Source organism: Ursus arctos, unplaced genomic scaffold (genome assembly GCF_023065955.2).
Source record: "Ursus arctos isolate Adak ecotype North America unplaced genomic scaffold, UrsArc2.0 scaffold_18, whole genome shotgun sequence".
NCBI lineage: Eukaryota > Metazoa > Chordata > Mammalia > Carnivora > Ursidae > Ursus > Ursus arctos.
Window position 1 is genome coordinate 25957695 of NW_026622852.1, and position 21472 is coordinate 25979166.

General features: G+C 48.6%; 1 protein-coding gene and 1 long non-coding RNA gene across 6 annotated transcripts; both read left to right on the plus strand.

Annotated features, from left to right (window-relative positions):
- Nucleotides 1–903: 903 nt before the first annotated feature.
- Nucleotides 904–3117, plus strand: LOC130544030 (uncharacterized). The gene is made up of 2 exons (XR_008959905.1): nucleotides 904–1512; nucleotides 2847–3117. It is a non-coding gene; the product is annotated as an uncharacterized LOC130544030 (long non-coding RNA).
- A 1258-nt stretch (nucleotides 3118–4375) lies between these two features.
- Nucleotides 4376–21469, plus strand: NPR2 (natriuretic peptide receptor 2). Of its 5 annotated transcripts, XM_026506245.4 has the most exons (22): nucleotides 4376–5830; nucleotides 6641–6846; nucleotides 11986–12099; nucleotides 12402–12537; nucleotides 12781–12875; nucleotides 13096–13228; nucleotides 13451–13535; nucleotides 14009–14129; nucleotides 14292–14366; nucleotides 14582–14659; nucleotides 14883–14987; nucleotides 15085–15156; nucleotides 17103–17262; nucleotides 17425–17580; nucleotides 17659–17827; nucleotides 17989–18135; nucleotides 18593–18716; nucleotides 18908–18976; nucleotides 20232–20406; nucleotides 20478–20576; nucleotides 20850–20941; nucleotides 21072–21469. In XM_026506245.4, exons 1-22 carry the CDS (start codon nucleotides 5164–5166, stop codon nucleotides 21135–21137), a joined length of 3144 nt encoding a protein of 1047 aa, XP_026362030.1. In that variant the 5' UTR covers nucleotides 4376–5163; the 3' UTR covers nucleotides 21138–21469. The 5 variants fall into 5 exon arrangements, with proteins under 5 accessions (XP_026362030.1, XP_026362032.1, XP_044242751.1 ...); XM_026506247.4 differs by lacking the exon at nucleotides 14292–14366; XM_044386816.3 differs by lacking the exon at nucleotides 11986–12099.
- The last annotated feature ends 3 nt before the right edge of the window (nucleotides 21470–21472 follow it).

Genomic DNA, 21472 nt, shown 5'->3' on the forward strand with positions numbered 1-21472 from the left:
CTGAGATCATGACCTGAGCTGAAACCAAGAGTTGAATGCTTAACCAACTGAGCCACCCAGGTGCACCTCCTTTACTTCTTTTTATGTGACATATTTGTGGGGAGAGGGAACATATGCCCTTTTTCTTAGTGAAAGACTTTGTGAAGAAAGTAGACTTTTAAGTGAAGTGGAGAAAGAAATATAACAGAGAATGTTATATCTGAAGCTCTATGTTATCAGGTGCTCCCAACGGGTGGTAAGTAATTACTGGGGTTGGTAATAATGGTGAAGGGTGGTATTAGGAACATAGGCAAGCAGTGTACGCACCTGGGAAAACAGGCCATGTGTGGAAGAACAATGGAAACCACTGGGAGTGCATAGAGGTGCTGGTCCAGGCTTTGATGAAGCAGATGGGTAAAAAAAATAGGGTTCACTTGGAGCTTGAATTATCATAAAAATAAACATATACAGTTGCTTCTCCTGACAATTCTTAAACTTCTCAGGAATCCATAGAAAAACTACCCATGTGGACTGTCTTTTCACAAAACCAGTGTTTCTGACCCTCATAGTATGGTACCAGTTCAACTTTCAGCATACATATCTTTTTTTTTTTTTTTAAGATTTTATTTATTTATTTGACAGGGAGAGAGACAGCCAGTGAGAGAGGGAACACAAGCAGGGGGAGTGGGAGAGGAAGAAGCAGGCTTCCGGCGGAGCAGGGAGCCTGATTAGGGGCTTGATCCCAGAACCCTGGGATCACTCCCTGAGCCAAAGGCAGACACTAACGACTGAGCCACCCGGGCTCCCCTCAGCATACATATCTAGACAGGTACGTTAGAAGCTGGGATCTGACTTGAAAATATTTTAAATTCAAAACCTTTTTTTAACTTAGAAAAGAAAATGATGTGCGAATTCAATGTAAAAACCCTTAACCCTTTAAACAATAATAGCAGCTCTTGGAGGATATTGAAGTTTAGGAGAAGGTGAACTGGACCCAAGGTCTAGAGCCGTATTGTGCACTGCTGTATAAAGCACGAGGTAAGTCAGGAGATAGAGAGGAGTGGGCTACATGAGCAATAATGGGGTTTGAGCTGTTTTCAGGATTCTGCCTCTCCCTCACTGGGGCTAAAAGAAACAATGCAGAATTTTGTAAACTCTCTCTTTGCCTTCAATATGTTTCACTGTATTTCTCTTTTTACACTGCTTCCTCCCCTCCCTTTATTGAAATGCTGCCTTCAAAATGTATCTTTTCTCCCTTATTTTATCCTACTTTCCATGGCTGTTCTCTGCCCTCTGTTGGCAGGTTCCTTTGGACCCATCGGTCTTGTGTGCAAGAGAAAATTCACATATAGTTAAAGCCCTTTTCTGCAGACCTGTCAGTCAAGCAGAGAGAAGACTGGAAGGTGTGTGGTTTTGGTTTTTCATTTCATTTTGTTTTGTTTTTGTTCTAGTTTTCTTGGAATTCTTCAGGTCTGGAGGCATGGTCTGGTGTAGAGCAAACCTGGTGTGGTCCAAAGTTAGTTGTGAAATCAGGTAAGTTGTAAAACTGTTCAGTGCTGAACTGGGCATCAGTTTGGGGCCTCAGGGCCTGTTGTGGACAGGGTTAGCATGAGCCCAAATCCCATGGTGGTCCCAGAACTCAGCAAGGGTCTTGAGCCTCCTTTGGCCTGAGTGTGACTAGAGGTAGGATTTTTTTCTGCTAAGGAAGAGGGCATTTTGGAAACCACAGCAGCTTCTAGCAGCTAGCTGATTTGATGCTCAGAAGTTAAGTTCTGGATGAGAAAAGAGGTGTTTGGGCTGGCCCTATCCTAGAAGACATTATAGGTAGTGTCTGTAAAGTAGTGGGAGGCCATATGAAACCTACAGAGAGGAAGGCAGAGCCTGGCCAGGTGCTGCTCAGGCTAGCAGCGTCTTTAGATTTCTCAGGTTTTCTATGAGTTACAGTGGGGTCACCAAATACAGCCAAAATCTTTTTGCCCACAACAGTGAGATCAGTGATCACTTAGATAATGGGAATATGTAGATAACCAAAGTTCTCATTTACATAATATTTTCAGCCTCTCCTCAAAAATGAAAAAACGAACAAAAACCTTTCACTGGATGTTAATAAGAAACTGCATTAAACAATTAACTTTTATTTCTCTGCCCTTTCTCACTTTCTAGTATTAGTGGCCAGTTGGAAGGAAGGGGGCAAGATGATTGAAAGTTTAATCCCTAACATAATTTAGAGTTGTCCTTAATATTCAGAATAATGACATATCATGTACTTGAACTTGTGTGGGAGTCTGGGCAGCAGGGTGTTGGTCCTCACTAGGGTCCGCAGGTGTTCCAGAGAGACTTGTCTGGGTCTCTGGTGGCCATTACCCTAAAAGCATAGCCTCATACAGTAAGTTCATGAGTTAGCACAGTACAGAGCCCCACCTTAGACAATATTAAAGCCTTACCTGGATTCCAGTCTCTGCTATTAAAAAATCATGAGTGGTTTCCCTCTCCAGGACTTAGTTTTCTGTTAACTTTTTGTTGTTGTTGTTTTGTTTTTTTAGGAGGCTCTATGGCCAACCTGGGGCTTGAACTCACAACTCTTAGGTCAAGAGTCATATGCTCTACTAATTGAGTTAGCCTGGGATCACAGCTTTCAGTTATCTTTAAATAAGGGGATTGAACAATATATTTATAAGACTGCTCCTAGCCCTAAAATTCGGTGATTCTGGCAGAGGTTGTGTCATTATAGATGGCTTCTCTTATTAAGCTGCATATAGTTGTTTAAAACATATCATGTGGTTGATGTGATCTGAAGTTAGAACCATGTCTTTTCCAGGTTGTCCCATCACCCTTTTGACTGTTTCATCCTTCTCTTCCTTGCTCAGATAGGACAAAGTTCCTTTTTACTAACAGCGTGAGCAGCTGGAATTGGAGTTATCATCCCTCTGTGTTAAAGAAGTCCTGAGGCTTCCATCTCTACTGCACTTGGGGCAAGTTGTTGCTAGGGGCTTGCCTTTGGCCTGTGAGCCCAATGGATCCCAACTACATGCTCCTCCAAGGTAAGGGCTGTATTATTCAGCTTTTCTTGTATTCATCCCTACAGCTTGTGCAAGTCAGCCAGTGTTCAATAAAGAAATATCACAGCTAAGAATAAAATGTCATTGTCCTTAATTTCCCCCCCAAAACCACTAGGTGTCGCCTTCATCTCAGAGAAACTAGGCCCCTCCTCTCCCTGCACACCTACACGCCCTCCCTCTACTCTTGGAGCTCTCACAGCTTCTTGGCATAGTGATTTCTGGAGAAGAGGCTTGAAGGGGGGAGACAAACTGTGGCTCTCGCAAGGGGGAGGAGAATGGATTTATATGCATCTCCTTTATGACAATTTGAGAGAAACTCTCCAGGGTCCCATAGCAATCCCTCCCAGCAACCATGATATCATCCTTCATAAGCTGTTCTCAGGATCAGATTGGCATGCCAGATATGGGGTATCTGGGGGAGAGCCTTCTAGGTTGGAGGCTTGGGAGCAGGGTGGAACCCAAAGGGGATACAATGGGCTTCCATTCCTCCGGGGGAATGGTCTGCTTAGTCAGTCCATGAGCTGTTGTCAGGTGCAAGCCTGGGCTGTGCAGGGAGACAAAAGAGGAGAGGCTGTTCCTGGGCTGGGTCCCTGGAGCAGATGGTGTGGTTGAGGCCTAGCAGGGTGTGGTGGGCCTCTGAGGACATGGGAGACTACAGAAGGGAGCATGGGGAAGGAAGAGGGAGGTTGGAGGGTTGAGTTCTAGGAAGGAGACCCACCCGTGGACTTTGCAAGGACTCAAGGAAAATCAGTCATCGGAGTCCCTTGGTCCTGGAGGGGCCAATCTTCCAGGTAGCAGGCATGTCTTCCTGGTGAAGGAGTGAGAGGTTGCTGGCAATGGGAAGGGTGCTATGGTTTTACTAGGTGGAGGACTAGTGAGGATACCAAATATTTGGGGATTCCTGACTGCTTCCTGAAGACTGGAGTGTTGGAGGGACTCAGGGGAGTTGAGAGGGGACCCTAAGAACAGCGGGATACGCTAGTGGGGAGAAGAGAAGTTCTGGGCTCGTAGCACTGTGCAAGATGGGGAGAGAGTGGCGGAGTGGGCCAGGGGCTTGGGGGAGACAGGGGTAGGCCCTTAAAGTGAGAGGACGCCCAGGAACCTCGCCGGCCTGGGAGGCCCTTGCGCGGAGCCCCCGAGTTGTCACTGGGTAGGTATGAGACCTGGGATGTCCCTGGGCGCCAGGGTAGGGGGTGGGGGGAGACAGCAGGCGCCGGAGGGTGGGGCCGGAGGGGGAGGAGGAGGGGCCGCGGGGGAGGGGGCGGGGAAGGCGCGGGGCGGGGGCGGGGGCGGGGGCGGGGGCGGGCGGCCTGCCCGGGGAGTCACACTCGGCCGCCGCCGCCGGCGCAGCGAGCGGAGACGGGCCCGGCCGCGGCGACCTGACCTGGACGAGCGGCGCGCCTGGGGGCCCAGGCGGGGGGCGGGAGGAAGCGCCGGGCAGTGCCGGCCGCCCGGGCCCAGGAGGAGCGGAGCAGAGAGGAGCTGGGACACGGGCGGGGCCGCCGCAGCTCCGGATGGGACCAGCGCCCTGGGCCCGTTAGTCCAAGCAGGAGCTTCAGGAGAAGCCTTCACAGGGAGATTTACCCTGCCTTTTCCTCTCCTCTGGCCCAGGCCTCGCTTCGCTCCCCGGCCGCCCATGGTCCCAGTCCTTCCGTGGCGCGGGCCCCCTCCCACCTTATCCCCCTTTTCGCAGCTCCCAGCCCTCCTAGCCCCTTCAGCGGTGAGGCCCCCCCGGGTCTTTTCTTTGTACCAGCCTCCCCCCCACCCCCACCCCATCCCAGTCTCGGATCCCCCTTTCCTTCTCAGCTTTATCAGGCTCCTTCACCTCTCACTGCCCCCATCCCAGTCGCAGGCCCCCTTGGTCCCTCCTTTTTCCTGCCACCCTACTCAGCCCTCAATCCTTGCCCCAGGCTTCTAGACCCACTCCCTACCTATATCCCTGGGGCTTCCTCCCATCTCCTCCTCTCCCATCCCCACTGCTTTCTGTATCCCAGCCTACCTAGCTTATCCTCACTTCTCTTCCTGGCCATCTTCCCCAGGTTCCAGGCTGGGTGGTGCTTGTGCCTCCCCGGTAGGCCAGAGTGGCGCCAGGTTCTGGGGCTGGTGGGGCTGCTGTTTTCTCCCCATGGCACTGCCATCACTCCTGCTGTTGGTGGCAGCCCTGGCAGGTGGGGTGCGTCCCCCCGGGGCGCGGAACCTGACGCTGGCGGTGGTGCTGCCAGAACACAACTTGAGCTATGCCTGGGCCTGGCCGCGGGTGGGTCCTGCTGTGGCCCTTGCTGTGGAGGCGCTGGGCCGGGCACTGCCCGTGGACCTTCGGTTTGTGAGCTCTGAACTAGATGGCGCCTGCTCTGAGTACCTGGCACCGCTGCGCGCTGTGGACCTCAAGCTGTACCATGACCCCGATCTTCTGTTGGGCCCTGGTTGCGTGTACCCTGCTGCCTCTGTGGCCCGCTTTGCCTCCCACTGGCGTCTTCCCCTGCTGACTGCGGGTGCCGTGGCCTCTGGTTTCGCAGCTAAGAATGAGCATTATCGTACCCTGGTGCGCACTGGCCCCTCTGCTCCCAAGCTGGGTGAGTTTGTAGTGACATTACACGGGCACTTCAATTGGACGGCCCGTGCTGCCTTGCTGTATCTGGACGCTCGCACAGATGACCGGCCCCACTACTTCACCATCGAGGGCGTCTTTGAGGCCCTGCAGGGCAGCAACCTCAGTGTGCAGCACCAGGTGTATGCCCGTGAGCCGGGGGGCCCTGAGCAGGCCACCCACTTCATCCGGGCCAACGGGCGCAGTGAGTGTGGCCCAGGCCATCTTAGGGTCAGGGGGAGGAGGGTCGCCGTATCCCTGGAGCTCAGCACTGGGAAATGGTGGATGGAGGTGGGCACTGAGGAGCTGGACATGGTGGTTGGGGTCAAGAAGCACAAGTGGATAGGGCACCTGTGAGAAGGTGAAGGGGTTATATTTGGGGAGCTCGTGGACGGCATAGGCAGATGTAAACAAGGAATAAGATTTAAGGTAGAATGAGAATGAATCCTGTGTCAGGGAAGAATGTGGGATTGGGCGGAAATTGAATTGAGGAGCAATGTGAAATGAGTGCCCTGGAGTAGTGAACGTGTATCTATCTGTGAGCAGAGACTTCTTAGACTGGGGCGCCAAGACTTGTTGGTGGTGGAAAAATAATGAGAACTCCATAAATGAACTTTTGGGTTTGGGAAAGACAGGGTAAAGCTGACACTGAGAGAAATTTTGAGCAGTCAGTGCCTTTGAGCCTAGGGAAAGGCAGGGCAGGTGGCGGCAGTGAGGAGGGCTGGGTGGGGGGCGACAGTCAGAGCTCTGGAAAGAGGAGGGGCTTAAAGCTGATAGCTCCCTTCCTCTGGGGTCTGGAGTCAGCCTCTGACCTCTGCCAGATGGTCCATAAGGCCCCAGGGTACTTACAACATAGACTCCAAGGAGGGGGGGATGGGGAGCATATGTTGGGTGGCTAGTAAGTTAGGGCACTCTCTTCCTTGCTAAAGATGGAAATGCAGATGGTTCAGAGAGGGGGCTGTGTGGGGACCGGATCCTTTCTCAGAATGCCCCTCTGTCTTGTACCTGTTCCCAGTCGTGTATATCTGTGGCCCTCTGGAGATGCTGCATGAGATCCTTCTTCAGGCCCAGAGGGAGAACCTGACCAACGGGGATTATGTCTTCTTTTACCTGGACGTCTTTGGGGAGAGTCTCCGTGCTGGCCCCACACGCTCGACAGGCCGGCCCTGGCAGGACAATCGCACCCGGGAACAGGCCCAGGCCCTGAGAGAGGCCTTTCAGGTATCATTTGAGCCAAACTTGGAGGAGGGGGAAGAGGAGCTTCTTCGGAGATTCTCTCTCATAAGACCCACAGAAACCCCAGGCACAGGGCAGAAATTATGAGCTACAGGAGGGAAATGAACAAGAGGCTTTTTGAGTTTCATATCATTCTTTCTTCTCCACTTTTGTGACTGTTCTCAGTGTCAGCACTACCTCCCAAGATCCCGGAACACTCTCCTAAGTCCCATTAGTAGACTATACTGTGAGGGAGAAAAGTTCTAGAAAAGACCTAATCCCAGACCCTGAGAGGACTTCCATCCTTTCTGGATAAGTAAGGCATGAATGTGGTACAATTAAGCTACAAGTCTGAGAAAGAATATGATTATGTGTCCTGAAACAGACACTAAGAATTTTTTAGTTCAATGTCAGCTGGGTTTAGGAAAGCCTTTTCATAAAGGAGTAAGAATCTGTTGCGACTTGGAAGATAGATGTCATATTTCTTGTCTGAGTGGGAGAGAGGATCCTGGCAGCCTGAGCAAAGAGAAAAAGATAGGAATGGGTATATTTGGGGAACAGAGAAGATACTGACCTGCCAAGAAAGAAGGGCTGGCTTGAAGCAGATATAGGATATAATGTTGCAGAGGTATAATCAAATTAAGTAGAGCTCTGAACCAAAGATTAAGGTACTTGGACTTGAATGTGGGGTGCTTGAGATTTTTTTGCGAAGAGAAATCTAGCGACAGAATTCAGGTTGGATTAGGAGAGGAGGAGGGTAGAGGCAGTAAGACTGCCTGTACTTGGCTCTCAAATGGGGTGAGGTGATATGGGCTCAAACAACAGTGGCAATAGTAAGAATGGGAAGAAATGAATTTATGAAATAATTTGTAGGGGAAATTGACATGACTCTGTTCATTTCACTCCTCTGCTCAAAACTTTCAATGACTGACTTCCTACAGAATAAAGTCCTGACTCCTTATTGTGACATTTCAGACTGTCTACAGTCTGTGTTCAGCGGAGTTTTTCAGTATTGCCTCCTGGTGCCCCTCATGCCCAGTACTCCAGCCAACCAGACCTCTCTCAGTTCCACCCCTGGGCCTCCCTCTCCTCTTGCCTTTGTGCTCTTTGATCCTTTCTTCTGGAATGCTCTTCCTTTCCTCATCCCAAATCTCTGCCTCTTCAAATCACACCCATGAACTGTTCCCTGATTTTCTCACCAATTTTTCACTGATTTATCCATATGAGTTTCTTACTTATTTATCCTTAACCCTCCTTTTCCTGAAAAGGATTTGAGGTGGCCTTTGGGCTAACTTTAAGGTCTTTTCACTTGGGAGTCTTTGAGTCTGAAATTCAGTAGATGTGTACAAGGGTTGGACTTTGGTTGTCGTCTTCTCCAATGAGTGAAGTTTTATGTGGCTGTCATTATACATTTGGTTGTATCTGACTATGAGTGACATGTCTGGGTCTTAGTCCGTGACTGTCACACTTGAACATGGGCAGTGGCAGGACAGGTTTTGTTTATGCTATAACTTTTGCCTAAGACAACCTTCTCACCTTTGTCTGTCTGGATAATGTGTGCGTATTCTCTAAGACTCAGATAAGTTATTTTCCCTTCATGGAAACAATCCTTGAATCCCCAGGTTGGACTGAATTTCTTATTCTTGTGCTTAACTCTGTCTCCTGTAGAATTTACCACATTATTCAGTCAGTGTTTGATTCATTTGAAGATTGACTCATTCTGTTAGTGCCTTCTGAGCACCTATTATGTCCCAGTCACTGTGCTAGGTACTGGCGTACAGTAGAGAACGTAACAGATGTAGTCCTTGCCTGAAGCTTACGTTTAATAGGATGGACAGATACTAAATAAGCAAATACATACAAACATAGGACAACTGGCAATGAATGTTACTAAAAAAAACAAAGACCAAAACCAAAAAAAAAAAAAAAAAAAAAAGCCTCTCATGTGAAGGGAATAACAAGGGAATTGCACTTAAGCTAGTGTCGTCGAGGAAGATCTCTAGACTCTCCCGGATGGGAAGACTCCATAGCCTTTTGGGTTGTATTATTTTGTGTGGAAGGAATACCTCTCTTTCTCATCTGGGAATTCCTACCAGTCAAAGGGCGCAAGCACTTAGGGTAGGGGGAAATGAGATCAAGTCAGCTGACAAGTAGATAAATTAATTCTCAGTTTTTCCACTCACTGCAGGCATTTTTCAGATAGAAAAACATAGGGAGATTTTGCTAGGACACAAGAGAAGGGGGAATCGGCAATCAAGAATATGCTGAGGGGAAAATCCAGGCTTTGGGGTGGGGTGAGGGTAAGGGGGTGATGAGGTGTTCTCTGGAAAAGCTCCTTATCCTATTCCGATGTTGAAGCAGGGCAGGGGATAAGGGAAGTTGGGTGGTCAGCTCCAGCCAAGGATGAAAGAGCAGAGAGCCCTTACCCCAGAAATACCTGGCCTACTGGGGGAGGGGGCTCTGAAATTAAGTATATTGATAAGATTTTTCTTTCTCATTAAGCCATAGCTGCTTGATCATGCTCAATTTTGTATACCACGTGCCTAGCACATACTTACTGAATTGAATTAAGGTGTGTGTTGGGGAGAAGCGGGGATAGGACTAGGAATTCGTCTGCAGAAGAGTAGAGCTGGCAGGTACCATAAACCAAGATGATCAACCAGGATAGGGAAGAATAAGTAGATCCAACAGAACTAAATAAGCCGACGACCAGGCTATAAGGATCCAGAGGCCTAGGCTGTGCACTGGGGGCCTTCAGGGTCAGACACAGAGGCAGAGGTCACAACCTAGGTGACCAGCATGGACTGCATTGCAGAGGGGATACCAGCAGCTAGAATGGAAGTAAGCACTGAACCAAGGGCTGTGTAAGGCAGAATCTCTTCTGGAAACTGTTCCTTGCCTATTTAAGCCACTGTTGACAGTGCCTCCTGCTGTGGTGGGAGAGGCCTCACAAGTAGGCCTCAGGGCACAGGCTTGTGCACCCAGGTGCATGTCTGGCCTCACCGACAGCTACACCCATTTTGGGTACCCTTTGCTTGTGCTTTTCTCACCTGGGGTGCAGTGTGAAAAAGGACACCATTACCTCCTGTTACTGTCTTCTCTCTATGGAGCCCCGAGCAAGCACAGAAGTTCTCTGGAGGTTTTTTTCTTTTCTTTTCTTTTCTTTTCCTTTCCTTTCCTTTCTTTTCTTTTCTTCTCCTTTCTTTTTTCTTTTCCTTTCTTTTCTTTTTTTCTTTTCTCTCCTTTCCTTTCTTTCTTTTTTTCTTTTCTATTTTATTTTTTTTTAGTAGCTACTAACCACAACAAAACCATTGAGCATAGCAGTTTTCAAAATGTGGTCTTGGAACCCTGGGGGCCTCTGAAATCCTTTCAGAAGGGCCGTGAGGTCAAAACTATTTAAAACATAATACTAAGATGTTTATTTGCCTCCTCACTCTTATCCCTCCGCGATTGTACAGTGGAGTTTTCCAGAGCCTACGTGACATGTGATGCTCTTGTCAGCCTGGAAGCTGGAGAAGGTGTACTTGTGTGTTCTTGTGTTTTAAAAATTTGTCAGTTTTAACTTCTAAAATGTAAATATTAATAGATATAATCCATGTAATCAAAAGCTCTTTGTGGTCCTCAGTAATTTTTAGTAGTGTAAAGGGGTCATGAAGTCAAAAAGTTTGAGAACTGCTAGTCTAGCAAACAGATAAGCCTAGAGAACTATGAAGTGTTTAAAAAGCATTAAAAACCTGTTATCAGCCTTTATATTGAAATATAAATTGTGTCAAGCACGATCTTTTTGAGCTCTTTTACTGATTTTTTTTACATTGTCAACAATATCCTACCTTTCTATTTTTCTTTTATTCTTGAAATAGGTGTTACTGAACCAACCCTTCCAACCCCATCCTCAGCCCCCTTCTCCTTTTAGGTTTTGCCTGAGGGTGGGAGAGTATTACAAGTGTGTGATCAAGGATCCAAATGGTCCAGTAAGAATAATTACATTATGAAGCAAACACTAGTCTAATGTAATGAATACATATTAGAAACCAACTTTATTATTTCCTACCTAGAACGAATTGATATAAAATAAATCATGTATCTGTGATTTATCTAGTATCTCTGTGTCCTCATGTACTTTCAGTGACAGGAATGAACAAAACTGGTAGAAGTGAGTAGATTTTAATCTATCATTTCACAAAACGCATTGATCTGAATGAAGTCTTGCCCTGAAGTTGTGATGCCAGTTTCCCATCCAAGGCAAAGGCTGGTCTCAGTGATTGTGCAGGCCTGAGGTGTAGGCAGAAGCCAATATGTTCATCAGCTAAGGAAGGGAAATGTGTGAGGTCAGTGGGTGCCAGGCAGGCTCCCCAGTGAGAGACAGAGATGCGCTGACTCGAGGCCAGTGAGGTGTGGGCCTGGCCGAGATCCCGTGTGTCATTTGCTTATCTGTGAAATGTGTTTGGGCATATAACTATGTTTTCTCTGTGACACATGTCTATTATTTAGTGACGTATAGGACCATGCCCGTATGCAGGACAGTGCTCAGGGTGGGTGTTCGACACGCGTTAAGTGAATGGGCCCACCACTTTTCACGGATGGAATCACTGTCTTCCAAGTATTTCCCTCAGGGGTCCTAGAACCTGAAATCTGTTTAATTCACTGGGTGGAGGCACTGTGTCCAAGTGGCCCAAAGGAAAATATCAACACTTTACTGATCACATTAACAGAGAGGAGCTGTTGATCCGTGTTGTCCTTGATAGCGAGTAGGTCCCCAGAAAGAATGGGACGGAGCAGCTGTGAGTGCTGTGGCAGCCTGGCAGGGAGGCCTGGCTGGTGGGAGGGGCTTCAGGAACATGAGGGCACAGGTTTGGGAGATGGAGTTGATATCATCTGTTTCCCAGGCTCCACCTTCCCGGAACCATGCACCTTTCATGGAGGAGTGCCATTCCCCTCTTCCCAGATGTACTAAACAGAAACCACACGTACATCACACACACGGGTGCATACATAACACAGAGCTTAGTATCCTTTCAGCCTTCAGACTCACCTGTGTGTATTTTGTATCATGAATATTTCACTGAGCTTCCCTGTCCTGCTTCCTCTCTTCCCCAATGCCTATCTTGAATCCTGTTCACTCTCCCCCATGTGCTGTTGGTACAGACAGTATTGGTGATCACTTACCGAGAACCCCCAAATCCTGAGTATCAGGAATTCCAGAATCGTCTGCTGATAAGAGCCCGGGAAGATTTTGGTGTGGAGCTGGCCCCCTCCCTGGTAAGTAGATCTCTCTTTCCTGAGAGTCGGGCCAGGCTTTGAGGAAAGGCTCTTCTCCCTAACTCAGCATCAAGCCTTGGTCACGGAGTCAGCCCTATTTGGGGACTGTCTGCTGTCATCCAGGATTTTTCCTTCTGCTCTTCTGTCCAGTGAGGTAGGGATAGCATGTTAGGAATGAGAAGAGAGAAGGAAGCAAACCAGAAGAGAGAAGAGGTAGAAGGAGACCCCAGAGATGGGAAAGGGGGCTGGGGAGGGGGCCTGGCAGGACATTTGGAGAGCCCTGCTGAAGTTGCCATCCCTAGATGAACCTCATTGCTGGCTGCTTCTATGATGGGATCCTGCTGTACGCTGAAGTCCTGAACGAAACAATACAGGAGGGAGGCACCCGGGAAGACGGACTTCGAATTGTGGAGAAGATGCAGGGACGAAGATACCACGGTAATGGAGAGTGTCAGGTGGAGGCCAGAGCGCTGCTGTTGGGCCTGGGCGTGGTAGAGTAGGCAGAAGAAAATACAGATGCTAGGGGCAGAGGAAGAGTTAGGAGGGGTCAGAGAACATGGTGGAGGAGGATGTGTATTAAGAACAGGGGCGGGGAGGGATCTGAGGTAACTGGAGGAATCGGGGCACGGGAGAGGGGCCTAGGGTGGATCTCAGAGTAAGGGCTACTCTTTTCTATCTTAGGTGTAACTGGACTGGTTGTTATGGACAAGAACAATGACCGAGAGACTGACTTTGTCCTGTGGGCCATGGGAGACCTGGATTCTGGGGACTTCCAGGTGACGGGGGAGGAGGCAGGGAGGAGACTGTGGGCCCTGAATATCCAGCTTTCAGGGGTTCGGTGGGACAGAATCAAAGGTACTAGAAGCAGGGACTTACCTGCTGGAGCTCTATCCTGGGTGGGTGGTAGGCTGGGGAGAAAAGCAGCCAGATTGCTGGGGTCTGGGGGAGAGGCTGGTGGGAGCAGGCCTGTGGGCCCAGTTTTCTCTTTCCTCACAGCCTGCAGCCCACTACTCAGGAGCTGAGAAGCAGATTTGGTGGACAGGACGGCCCATTCCCTGGGTGAAGGGGGCCCCCCCCTTGGACAATCCCCCCTGTGCCTTTGACTTGGACGACCCATCCTGCGATAAAAGTGGGTGTGTGCGGGGGCTGGGAGTTATCCTTCCTTCCCTGCTTCCATCCTTTCATCTCTCCTCCTGGCCTCCCCACCCTTGGCTCTGTTTTTCCTCTACTTGTATACCCCCTCCTCATTCCTTTCCCTCAAGAAATCTCTCTGCTCCCTGAGCCCTGAGCACCAGCCCCTCCCTGTCCACAACGGCACACAGTCTTTCTCAGGGGCCCCTCTCTCCTTCAGCTCCACTTTCAACTCTGGCGATAGTGGCACTGGGCACAGGAATCACCTTCATCATGTTTGGTGTTTCCAGCTTCCTCATTTTCCGGTGAGTTCTGGGCTTCCCACTGACCTGCCCCCGCTCCCACCGCTCAGGCCTTCTGGGGGTTAATGGGACTCTTAGTTTGATGGTCATCTCTTAGGCCTAACACCTTCCTCTCTAGCTTTTCTCGTTAAGCTGTCTTTTAACCTAGGTGTTGTTTTCCCACTTTTGGTCCTAGCCTGGGTGTTCTAACGATGGGTTTCGCATGGGGTCTTCTAAGGGCGAAGGTGAATTTTCCATTAATGCTACCATTTTAAGAAAGGACTTTTACCTTCAGCCTCTGTGTTTTCAAATGAGCACAGGCCACATATCCTGTGCGTGGAGAACGCACCCTCCTGAGGCAGTCCTGTGCCAAGTCCCACCTCAGGTGTAATAGTTGCAGCTTCGGGAGCTGTGGGGAAGCCCCTGCAACCCCAGTGTTGGCTCACGGGGTGGTAGGATCGGCCTTGCCAGTCAACTGAGGTGTGCAGTCCTTACAGAAAGCTGATGCTGGAGAAGGAGCTGGCTAGCATGTTGTGGCGCATTCGCTGGGAAGAACTGCAGTTTGGCAATTCAGAACGATACCATAAAGGCGCAGGCAGTCGCCTCACACTGTCGCTGGTGAGCTCTGGTCTCAGCTGTCCCTCTGCTTCCCTCGGAGTGCCTGTGCTTTCGTACCCTGGACCTTTCCCAGCACATTGGCTTGTAACGATAGCCCCTGCACTGCCACCATCATCTAATGTTCCTTTCATCCTTCCGCCTCCATGTTGCCCTTGGCCCCAGCGGGGATCCAGTTACGGCTCGCTCATGACAGCCCATGGGAAATACCAGATCTTTGCCAACACCGGTCACTTCAAGGTGAACAGTCATCTGCTTGTTCTGGTCCCCACCATTTCATCCTGTCTCATCCCCATCTGTCACCTCTTGCCATGAACCTCTGCCCCTCATAACGTTCCTTTCTATACCTAGCTGAGCTCCTGGATGTTCCCACACTTCTCCTTTCCTTTCTCCTTTCTTAGCACCTGGGAACTCCTATGCTAACTTCCCTTTTCCCCTTTCACTCCCACCATCAGGGCAATGTTGTTGCCATCAAACATGTGAATAAGAAGCGCATCGAGCTGACCCGGCAGGTTCTGTTCGAACTCAAACACGTATGTAATGGGTATGGCTTAAGGGTGAGGGGCAAATAGGGATGGAGAAAAGGAGAGGGAAATAGTAAACTTGGCTAGGAAGGCAAGGGGCTTATTTGTAAAGGCTTTTAAATTGTAGGTACAATTAAGAGAAAGGTCCTGTCATGCAGTAGTTTATTTGTGTTTCTAATTTTAATCTCTTTCAATTCTTTTTTCCTCTCCCACCTTTTGTTGTTGTTGTTAGATGAGAGATGTTCAGTTCAACCATCTCACTCGCTTCATTGGTGCCTGCATCGACCCCCCCAACATTTGCATCGTGACCGAGTATTGTCCTCGGGGGAGTTTACAGGTAAGGAAAAGGTGGAGATTCTAGGGACGGGAGAGATAAGCCTGTGATAGCTAGTGGGACTAGGATAGTCACATAATCTATTCCATGTCACTACCAGGATATTCTGGAAAATGACAGCATCAATTTGGACTGGATGTTTCGTTACTCCCTCATTAATGACCTTGTTAAGGTGAGTCTTCCCTGCTCTTCCTTAAGAGTTCATCTGCTTTAAAAATGCCTTTGTTTCTTTTTTTTTTTTAAGATTTTATTTATTTATTAGAGAGCAAGAGTGAGCACGAATGGGGGGAGGGGCAGAGGGAGCAGGAGCAGGGAGCAGAGGTGGGGAGGGCTCCCTCCCAGGACCCTGGGATCATGATCTGAGCCGAAGGCAGACCCAGCCACCCAGGCACCCCTAAAGTGCTTTTGTTTCTTGATCTTTCCTTTCAGTTTCTCCTTCTAGTCCTGTGAAAGTCCTGTTCTCTCCAGTTCCCCTTATTCCTATGGTTGGGTAATAATGGGTAAAGGGTCTGGAGTTTTTAATTGGGGGAGATTTATCTGCTGCAAAGAGTCCTGCACTTGTAAAGAATTTTTGTCATTCTGCCCTAGATATCTCACATCTCTTGCCATCATCTTTTTTTTTTTTTTAAACCTCTAAGAGTTTACATTAAGACTTCTTAGCTGGAAAAAGATGAATGAGGTTTCCAAACGTAATTCCCTCCTGATTTTTCTCATCATTTATTCTCTGACCAATATTTGGCAGTCACTGCTCTTTTTTTTTTTTTCCAGAAAAACTGAAATTTAAAAAAGAACATTTACTAGTAAAAGTAAGAGAAACAAAGGAAAATTATACTAAATCTTTGGTATCTTCCCATATGTTAGTTTTTAGCAATTTTCAGGTGACCCAGTGGTGCATGGATTTGCAGAGGTATGAATTTGAATCTTGCATGGGTTGGACAGGTGTTTAGAGCAATTCCTCCAGCCAGTGAGCTAGCCTAGTGGGTCACTTGTACCACACCTGAAGCTGGCTTTGGTGTTTCTGTTTACTTCTCATGAGGTTATTTAAAAATTTTTGTGTGTGTGTGTGTGTGTGTGTAAATTTGCCATCAAGGGGGAGATAAAATATTAGGTAAAGTTGATATGGTGGCTGACTGCGATGATAAATACAAGAAAAACAGGACTCTTGAGAGAACCATGATTTGATGGAAAAGTGATTTAGAGCAAAGCCAGAAGCCTAATCCTTTCTGTATTGACAAATTTGGTGATTCCCAAAGGTTTTGTTGATATCAAAAGGAATAAAAAGGAGGAGTTCGCAGAGACCAGAGCTATGAATTGTTTAGGTCTGAGCTAAGTATTTAGACAGAGGTGTTTTGGTTAGCATCCAGAACACTGCATCCTTTGTCTGGTCCACCTGAACTGACTCAGGCGGACTCCCAGGGTTTCATTTTGGGAAGCACCACTCTGCCTTCTTAGGACCTGCGCCTTATCGTCCCTCATAGGCAACGGTTTTTCTCTTCTGGCTTCTGCACTGGCTTGGCAGCTGTCTCCTACTTTTGTCCACTTCCCAGGGTTTTACTAATTTATTATTTTCTCCACTGTCTCTCTGGCCTAGGATCCTGTCCAGTAGATTGCTTTCCTCCTCCATCCCGACTTGCCTGCCTGCACATGGTTATATGTTAAAGTCTACAACTGGCTGGTCTTCCTTGGTGCAGCTAGGTCTCTTGATACCTGGGTCTCTAGCCGTGACTTCCTAAGTAGCAGCCATACATTTGAGGCCATCATGGGTGTCAGTCATATCATTCTTGGAGTTCATCCTCATAGTTCTGTTCGCTACTCAGAATACTGACTGCCCTTTCCCGGGCGGTAACTGATAGATCCCCTTGTCCCTCCCCTTAAACATTTCTCCTGTCCCTGGTGCCAAGGTGCCAATATACTGTTTATGGTGCCAAGAAGGGATGACTCTCCTATTCTGCCTGCTTCTTTGGGTAGAAACTTACTGTAAGGGATGCCTTCCAAAAGTAGCTTATTGTTTTTATGGTCCCGAGATCTTTAGACAGCTAGCTAATGCCCATCTCGTGGAGAGGGGGATATCCTAAGCCAGATTCAATCTAAACCCATGACTTGATCTATATCCCGCAGGGCATGGCCTTTCTCCATAACAGCATTATTGCATCCCATGGGAGTCTCAAGTCCTCCAACTGTGTGGTGGATAGTCGTTTTGTGCTCAAAATCACAGACTATGGCCTGGCCAGCTTCCGTTCAACTGCTGAACCCGATGACAGCCACGCCCTCTATGCCAGTAAGCCCTTCTCCCACAACCCACTTTTATATTTCTCCTCTGGCCTTGATCATTTCCACCTAGGGAGGGTGGGAGAGGGAAGTGGAATGACTGTAATAGGGGAAGCATATGGGCTTGGGATACTCTTTTTGAGGACCTGGCCAGCCTATTCCCTCTTTTCAGAGAAGCTGTGGACTGCCCCAGAACTTCTCAGTGGGAACCCACTGCCAACCACAGGCATGCAGAAGGCTGATGTCTATAGCTTTGGGATCATCTTACAGGAGATAGCTCTTCGCAGTGGCCCATTCTACTTGGAGGGCCTGGACCTCAGCCCCAAAGGTGAGAGTCAATCTACTGCCCGTAGACTCCTCTACCTGGGGGACCCTATTCTTCATCCAAACCGTTTATCACCCTCAGAGATTGTCCAGAAGGTCCGAAATGGTCAGCGGCCCTACTTCCGCCCGAGCATTGACCGGACCCAACTGAATGAAGAGCTAGTATTGCTGATGGAGCGATGTTGGGCCCAGGAACCAGCTGAGCGGCCAGACTTTGGACAAATTAAGGGCTTTATTCGCCGCTTTAACAAGTGAGAGGGCACTCAGGGGCAGGGGCTCCCCAGGGATAGAAGCCTCATCAGTCTTGGTGGATGAGGTGGGGCTGGTGGGGCCTTAGAGGGTGGGTTGGGTAGGAAGTCCTGGGAGTCTTGAGAGCCTGGGAGCAGGTAGCATATCCTGGCCTCCCCCCCAGGGAGGGCGGCACGAGCATATTGGACAACTTGCTGCTGCGCATGGAGCAGTACGCCAATAACCTGGAGAAGCTGGTGGAGGAGCGCACACAGGCCTACCTGGAGGAGAAGCGCAAGGCTGAGGCTCTGCTCTACCAGATTCTACCCCAGTGAGACTTTGGTCACCTTCCCAGATTTTCCTTTGGTATTCTCCTTTGTTGGGTTCTCCCTGATCAAGCTCCTGAGAACTCACGTCCCAACTCTTAGAACCCTGCTTTGTTTCATCCGGACACAGTGAACTTTCTGGCTATAGACCGTGTGTTTTCATTCTGTCTCCAAATGAGCTATGCTGCCTTCTTCCTGGCTTCCCATCCCTTCTTTTTAGGACATGGCTCTAGCAAGTGGATGTAGAACAATTCCAACTTGAGACATTTAGCCCCCATCCCCAGGGGTCCCCTTCCAACCCCCCACCACTTAAATACTTTACCTTGAGCTAGTCCCAGTCACCTTCGTTCTCTTCTACCCGGCTTAGCTTTCATGTTATAATGCATCTCTGCTCCAGCCATACACACCTTTCCTCTCTCCTCCTCCCATCCTCTTTCTCTGAGTTTGGCCCTTGCTTCCTAGTTCAGTGGCAGAGCAGTTAAAACGGGGAGAGACTGTACAGGCTGAGGCCTTTGACAGTGTTACCATCTACTTCAGTGACATTGTTGGCTTCACAGCTTTGTCAGCAGAGAGCACCCCCATGCAGGTGAGAACCAGGAGTGAGAAGTAGGGGGCGGGATAGGGATCTGGGGGAGCTTTGTTGGGGCATAGGGAGCCTTGATAGTAGGGGAGATTCGTTTGTTCTGGAGTTCCCATATTTCGTTAGGGCTTATGGGTTAAGAATTCTTAGAAAGTTAGGCTCAAGTCTCAGGGGCTCTACTTTCCCATCCTTGTTAGGTGGTGACACTTCTTAATGACCTGTATACCTGCTTTGATGCCATAATTGACAACTTTGACGTCTACAAGGTGAGAGCTGGGGCTACCCTCCTCCTGAGACCACCTTGAAAACCCAATCTCCTGGAACCCTACATGCCTTACCCCGCTCAATGGTCAGTTTGCCCTCCTGGGTCTCCAGCACCCTAGTACTGGGGGCCCTTTGTAGACAAATGAGCCTCTGGCACTCTTATTGTATCTGTCAGTCTGATTTCTTGTGAATCCTTAGACTGCCCTAATCAGAACCATCACAGGATTTAGCCCCTATCTGCCACTCTTTGCCTGGGGGTATAAATACAGCCTACCCATCTTTTCCTTCCAGACACGGAAGAATCATATGGGATGTAGGTACAGAATGATTTATTAGGGTGAGGGACAAGCTACCTTGTAAAAAATTTCAAGTCATTGAATTGGCACAGGGTGGGCTTTATTGTGCTTCAGAGTAAAAACCATTGGGATTATAGGTATTGATTTTGTGACTAATTGTGTGGCCTTGGACAAGTAACTGGAAAGCTCCTTGAGCCTCAGATATTTTACCTATAAGTTGGGAATAATAGATTTATTGTGGAAAGTGTCTAACATTGCACAGATAATACTATTTCTGTCCCTTCCCTTTGGACTTACTCTGCTATTTCTGTTATTACCGTAACATAGAACTCCCATAAACCCTTTACCTAGATTCACCAGTTATTTATATTTTGCCCCATTTGCTTTATTTTTTTAAAAATCTATATATCTATATAATTATTTTCTGGACCATTTGAGAGTAAGTTGCAGGCAGAGTGCCCCTTTATCCCCGAACAGTTCAGTGTCTAGCTCCTAAAAACAGGCCTTCTTTTGTATAGCTTCAGTATAATTAACAAAGCCAAGCGGCTGCTTTCTTACCTTGCACAGTTCAGGCTGTCTGAGGCCTGTTTCAGTGGGCCTGCCTGACCTCCTCACCAGCCTCTGTGCTCTTCAGGTCAGCCCTGTCTTCTTGCTTCCCATTTCCTGACAGCAGAACCTATTTGTCCATGTCTTGTTGCAGATAGGATATCCATTCATTCAGCAAATGCTTACTGAGTGTTTGCCAGTACAGGGGTGGGGTAGGAGGATTTAAAGATTCCTTTAAACTGCACCCCCGCGCTCCCCCGCCAATTCTCAGGACCATGGCACTTACTTTCTAATCAATATTCTGGCCTCCCAGGCTGTTAGGATGACTCATAGTGGTGTCCAGCTTATCTCCTTCTACACTTCCCATTCCCACTGATACACATAGAGGTGACCTTTTAATCCCCATCTCAATCAGGTAGAAACGATTGGAGATGCCTACATGGTGGTGTCTGGCCTCCCAGGCCGAAATGGTCAACGCCATGCCCCGGAAATTGCTCGTATGGCCCTAGCATTACTGGATGCAGTTTCTTCCTTCCGCATCCGCCACCGGCCCCATGACCAGCTGAGGCTACGCATAGGGGTCCACACGGGTAAGGCTGACTCTCACTCCAGCCTGCGGGTCTGCTTTTCCCAGGCTCTCCCAACCTGTTTCTTCTCCTAGGGCCTGTGTGTGCTGGGGTTGTTGGCCTGAAGATGCCCCGCTATTGTCTTTTTGGAGACACGGTGAACACTGCTTCCCGCATGGAGTCTAATGGTCAAGGTAAAACATTAGCCCTTAACCCCAGCCTCAGCCTCAATGTGTGTTGTCCTTTTCTTCTTTTCAGAGTTCTTCCAAATCTCTCAATCTGAGAGACCACAGTTCCTGACTGCCCCATCCTTGGACATATTTTGGTTCTAGTGCATGTGTCCTGGGAAGACTGAGAGCCTCCTGAGGGGTGGTGGTTTGGTAAAGCTCTCACCGATACCGCCAATTCTTCTATTGTCTTTTCTTTGATTCATCTTCCCACCATCCCCGCACCCCATTCCACCCCAGCCCTGAAGATCCATGTCTCCTCTACCACCAAGGATGCCCTGGATGAGCTAGGATGCTTCCAGCTAGAGCTTCGGGGGGATGTGGAGATGAAGGTGATGGCAGGCCATGGGGAGGGGTCATGGAAAGGGAGGATGAAAGCAATTATGGGGACCGTGGGGAAAAGAGAGAGATAAAGGGAATAACACAGAAGAATCTGAATTATCTTCACTCCCCCACTTCCAGGGAAAAGGAAAGATGCGAACCTACTGGCTCCTAGGAGAGCGGAAAGGACCCGCTGGACTCCTGTAAACCCTAGTTCTTCCCAAATCAGACGGTCTCCTGCTGCTGGTACCTGGGTGGGCAGTGGTTACCATCTCTCCATGCACCAGAAATGGACATGTCGTGTAAGATGGAAACCAATGTGCACAAAAACCCTACCTTATATGGAAGCTATGGCTCTTTGCAGCTCAGGCTTGTACATATACCTGCCTCACTCTGGCCTGGTTCCCTTCCTCCTTACTTTCTGTAAATATCTGTATCTAAACCAGAATATTTTGGCCAAATATAAAACAATAAAAAATGTCATGGTGTCATAGTCTGGGTTAGGGGCAAGTCCAAGGAAAGGTTATGGAGTGTGAACATGG